At 35.3% G+C, this 5,158-nt stretch overlaps 1 protein-coding gene across 1 annotated transcript in view; it reads left to right on the plus strand.

Annotated features, from left to right (window-relative positions):
- LOC111089730 (kinesin-like protein KIF19) overlaps positions 1–5,158 on the plus strand; it is a gene marked incomplete at its 5' end in the record, with an annotated part of 35,036 nt that overhangs the window by 6,525 nt on the left and 23,353 nt on the right. The window contains 3 exons of the mRNA XM_022402718.1: positions 1,604–1,712; positions 2,180–2,264; positions 3,841–4,101. Coding sequence (XP_022258426.1) covers positions 1,604–1,712; positions 2,180–2,264; positions 3,841–4,101 — 455 coding nt within the window. The remainder of the gene's footprint in view (positions 1–1,603; positions 1,713–2,179; positions 2,265–3,840; positions 4,102–5,158) is intronic.

Genomic DNA, 5,158 nt, shown 5'->3' on the forward strand with positions numbered 1-5,158 from the left:
ACTAAACTATAACTATAATCAGCTCTTTGTTTACAAACACTAACTGTGATCAGCTATTTGTTTCACAAACAATAACTGTGATCAGCTCTTTGTTTCACAAACACTAACTGTGATCAGCTATTTGTTTCACAAACTATAACTGTGATCAGCTATTTGTTTCACAAACAATAACTGTGATCAGCTCTTTGTTTCACAAACACTAACTGTGATCAGCTCTTTGTTTGACAAACTATAACTGTGATCAGCTACTTTGTTTGACAAACAGTAACTGTGATCAGCTCTTTGTTTCACAAACAATAACTGTGATCAGCTCTTTGTTTGACAAACAATATGTGTGGTCAGCTCTTTGTTTGACAAACAATAGCTGTGATCAGCGCTTTGTCTGACAAACATTAACTGTGATCAGCTCTTTGTTTGACAAATAGTAACTGTGATCAGCTCTATGTTTGACAAACAATAACTGTAATCAGCTCTTTGTTTGACAAACAATATGTGTGGTCAGCTCTTTGTCTGACAAACAATAGCTGTGATCAGCTCTTTTTTTGACAAACAATGGCTGTGATCATAACCAAACGTTAAGGTCATAACCAAACGATAAGATCATAACCAAACGTGAACCACACGCGAGCCTTAACTTACAATATTTTAAAAGCTAACAAATCTCAGTCATGACATTTTTATCACAGTAATTAGGCTTTTCCGTACAATCATTACTGGGATGTATGTTCCGCTTAGAATGACGATTTTGATATTATCTTTCGATCACAATGGAATTAAATGCTGTTTGAGAACTACAGTTTTACAGGACTCGTAAAGGCTTACCAATTGTCTGTGTTTTATGTAACTAAGACTGTAAACAAACTTTTATCATGATGATGACAAAACCTTGTCGAAACGTTGTACATTTGCTGTTATGTTAAACTTATAAACAATTTTTTCTTCATTACCCATTCAAGCCGTCTCCAGCCACTATTAGTCTCAAAGTGGGTTCCTCGTCATCAAACTTTTATCAAGTACCACACTATGTGTTATTTTAACGTGATTTAAACTCTTGTTAACTACGAGACTACGTGTGGTTTTAGTGTGATTTAAACTCTCATGAAATACCTAACCATGTGTGGTTTAATGTAATCTACACGTTTATCAAATACCAAACTGTATGTGTTTTTAGTGTAATCTAAACTTTTATCAAATACGAAACTGTGACTTTTTTTTTTCTTTTATTTTGATTTTTCACTCAATTCCGTTTTGCTGGAACCTGGTGTTGGAGTTCGTTCAGAGTTTTCAAATTATTACCTTCCTAATGGAAGAAATCTGTATCCAGTTACTGTTCGGATACAGCTAGGTTAGCTTAATGTAATATCATAATCAAGATACAATAGATATTAAAGAAAGAATTTCCTGGACTTCCGATGTCACAGCAACAGTGGATTCTGCAAGCACTAGGTCGAGTCGAACATTACAGGAATTCTGTTTCTGTAATTACGATCAAAACGTATGCAGAGAAAATGAACTAAAAGCAATTTCATTTTTTTATCATTTTACTGTGTGAAATAATATGAGCTATGTCTTGTGTTTCTCTTCATGATTTTCTTCATAACAGACGTATTCGGTGTTGGGACTAAGACCCCTGGGATCTAGCGAGTCCATGGTAGAGTTGCAAATTATAACTACAGGAGAGAAAATCATCAGTCTGCCTTTAATCAATGGAAGTTAAAGAACTGATTTAAAATTATAACTACAGGAGAGAAAATCACCAATCTGCCTTTAATCAACGGAAGCTAAAGAACTGATTTAAAATAATGACTACAGCAGAGAAAATCACCAATCTGCCTTTAATCAACGGAAGTTAAAGAACTGATTTAAAATTATAACTACAGGAGAGAAAATCACCAGTCTGCCTTTAATCAACGGAAGTTAAAGAACTGATTTAGAATTATAACTACAGCAGATCATGAAATACCTGTTAATAGGTGGCAGATGAAACGATTTAAAGGACATTTTCTCATCGTCTAGTCGTCGCGGAAGTTAAAGAACTGATTTCTGATTAAAGGCAGACTGATGATTTTCTCTCCTGTAGTCATTATTTTAAATCAGTTTTTAACTTCCATTGATTAAAGGCAGACTGATGCATTTTTCTGCTGTAGATATAGTTCTAAGACAGTTCTTTATATTCTAGCAATTGAAGACAAATTAATGGTTTTGTTTATCGTAACTTTAATATACCAATCTACCGATATCTCCATTGACAGTCAGTATCCAATGTAGTGGTACAAAGAAAATAAGCCTGTGGCTTATAACAACACACACATTTTGTTAACCGATTCCTTGATTTGTTCACATTTACTCAAGAACGTCACTGTTCAGTAGTAAAGTAAACCATCTTCATTACTTTGTTATTGTAACAGTCAACAACTTGTGTAATACGCCGTACAAATTCTGAAATACATCCCTCTAGTTTGTTTTATTTTAAGAACCTAATTTTCCAACTCAGTAGACTATTGTGTTGGTGGTAGTAGGTGTGGTATGACGTCACAGTTTGGTACATCTGAATGAAATGTTCTGCAGGTGTAAATCTGAATTCCCTGACTCCTAGCTGAAGAAAGACACAAAGCAAATTAAGCAGTAATAATAAAAACACGGAACACCAGGCAACGCTGTTCTTACCCACAAGTCAGAAGATCATCAAAACAGTTCTAAGCTCAGAATAAATTCTCATTGAGAGTGAAAAAGTATGAAAACTATGCTTGTTTGTTTGTTTGTTTGTAATTAAGCACAAAGCTACACAATGGGCTATCTGTGCTCTGCCCAACACGGGTATCGAAACCCGGATTCTAGCGTTGTAAGTCCGCAGACATACCGCTGTGCCACTGGAGGACATGAAAACTATGTACAAAATATAATTGTTTCACCTGTCTCAGGGTGCATGCGGCACTCACTTCATAGCTGGGTATTCCAGTAACAAATGAGGAGGACACTTCTTCACGGTATCATCTGACCTACCAGTTGAATAGATAGGTGACACTTTCTTGTGAACATTCCCACGAGAAAGCTCATGTGGCACCAAATGATGCAGAAAAATAGACAATTAGGTTCAAAGGAATCTAGCCACATTCTATGATCAATAATCTACTGTTAACATACACGGTTAGAAACATTGAAGAAATTTAAAAATGTAAGGTGACCATGAAACTTACACCTTAATAAACGAAAGAGGAAACACTAAATATGTTTTGTATATCACAACAGTAATGCACCGCGGTTTTATTCACTTCTGCCTTTACTAAACTCTTACAATTTTCCAGTTACTTACAACCCATATTAGGCTACTAAGGGAAGGTTGTGTTTAATAATATTATCAGTCTAATAACGAATAAAACTTATTTTTGAGTTTAACTCAGTAACAAATGTACTTCCAATAAAATGAGTTCCTCGTCATCAAATTACTGTGATGTCATTTCACATCTACTGCTTGTTTCTCTAATTTGGATGTTAGATACCATAAGGATATTGAGCAAAATCAAAATGGGGAGCAACTGTCTAGTTCAGAGTGACACTTGTGGATAATGTCATGAAGGAAAAATCCACAGAAGTAGCGAAGGTGAAAAGGGCGATGTGACTTCCCGAAGACTAAAGACAGGAGTCTTTCGAAACATCGTCCTTTTTCATCTGTGCTACTTTTGAAGATTTTTCCTCCAAGACTTTCTCCACTAATGTCTTTCCGAACTAGACTGTTGCTGCCAATTCGCTGATGTTTGTTCATCGTGAAGACTTTGTCTAAATCATCTATAAACAAATACCATAAAGATATCAATATAATTGATTTTCTCTTTGGTTTAGTCGTGGAAAGCTATTCACACCCACTTGCAGCAGTCAAGGAAGCCGAGTGGACAGTGGTTTAAGTCTGTCCAGTTATATCCAGTCACTACCCTCGACTCCTGGAGATCGATTACCGCCTCTCAGTGAAACAGACTTTGTTTCAAATGATGATCCAGTCAAAATACTATCCAGAACGAGGAATATATCGTCCCTAGCGAGCAGACGTCGAGAACATAGCCGGGAAAGCTTCCTAAATGGAGGATACAGAAACACAAGCCGAAGGTTAGAATCCCTACACAAACGTCTCACTGCTACCTAAGTTGTAGTCAGTCACTCAAAAATCATAATACTTGTGCAAGTCTTAGCTAATGGATAGTTTACATTTCTCTTCCATATAGAAACTCGTGTGTCTAAATGATGTTTCGTGATAGTGTGGTTTGATATGATGAAAATCAATGTATTACATCATCAGGAGACAAAAAAACAACGCTGATTTTCAAGAATTTATACGAAATAATAAATGTATTTAAAAATAACTATAGATAAATACGTTGTATTTGTACAATTCATGTAAAACTCAGGGAAAGTTTTAAAGAATCTCAGAAAGATGGTCTAAATTTACCTTTTGTGCATTTCAGTTGGCATAATATTCTTTGCAATGTACGTTGTAATATCTTTATTGTTGAAATATGTGTTGAAGGATGGTTTTTGTTGTTCGGATTTATATAGAAGGGAACTTTTACTGTTGAGATCTATGTAGGAGGTTATTTAAGGTTTATGTAGGAGAAGGATTTATATTGTTGAGTTATATGTTGGAGGGTGTTGGATATACACGACTGTTTCAATTTAAGTTTGATTCCAGTGTTAAATGTACTTATTATAGCACACATTTGTTTACTTAACTGTGTATGAATCATACGTCGTATAGTTCAATTATCGTTAATTTGCACTTGTATTATTTTGTTATGTTACTAGAACCTTCTAAGTATTTCTCTTTGTTTGGATTGAGTAATATTGGCATCATAATATCTTGTAGTGTCTAGAATGTTCTAGGCCTTTGTCAATCTATAAATACACGTATAAGATATAGTTCGAGTAAGTAAGACAAAGTTAGTTAGATAATTAGATCTAGACTGTGTGATTGTGAGTTTAGCTATAAAGAGTGTATAGTGGTTTTTAAAGTGAAATTATCACAGGTTGTATTGAAACAACGGAGTAGAGAAGACACTTGTCTTGTCAGTTGTGTTTTAAAGTAACTAGGCCCGGCATGGCCAGGTGGTTAGGGCGCTCGACTCGCAATCAGAGGGTCGCGGGTTTGAATCCCAGTTCCACCAAACAT

The sequence above is a fragment of the Limulus polyphemus genome, unplaced genomic scaffold, assembly GCF_000517525.1.
Source record: "Limulus polyphemus unplaced genomic scaffold, Limulus_polyphemus-2.1.2 Scaffold7198, whole genome shotgun sequence".
Taxonomy (NCBI): Eukaryota; Metazoa; Arthropoda; class Merostomata; order Xiphosura; family Limulidae; genus Limulus; species Limulus polyphemus.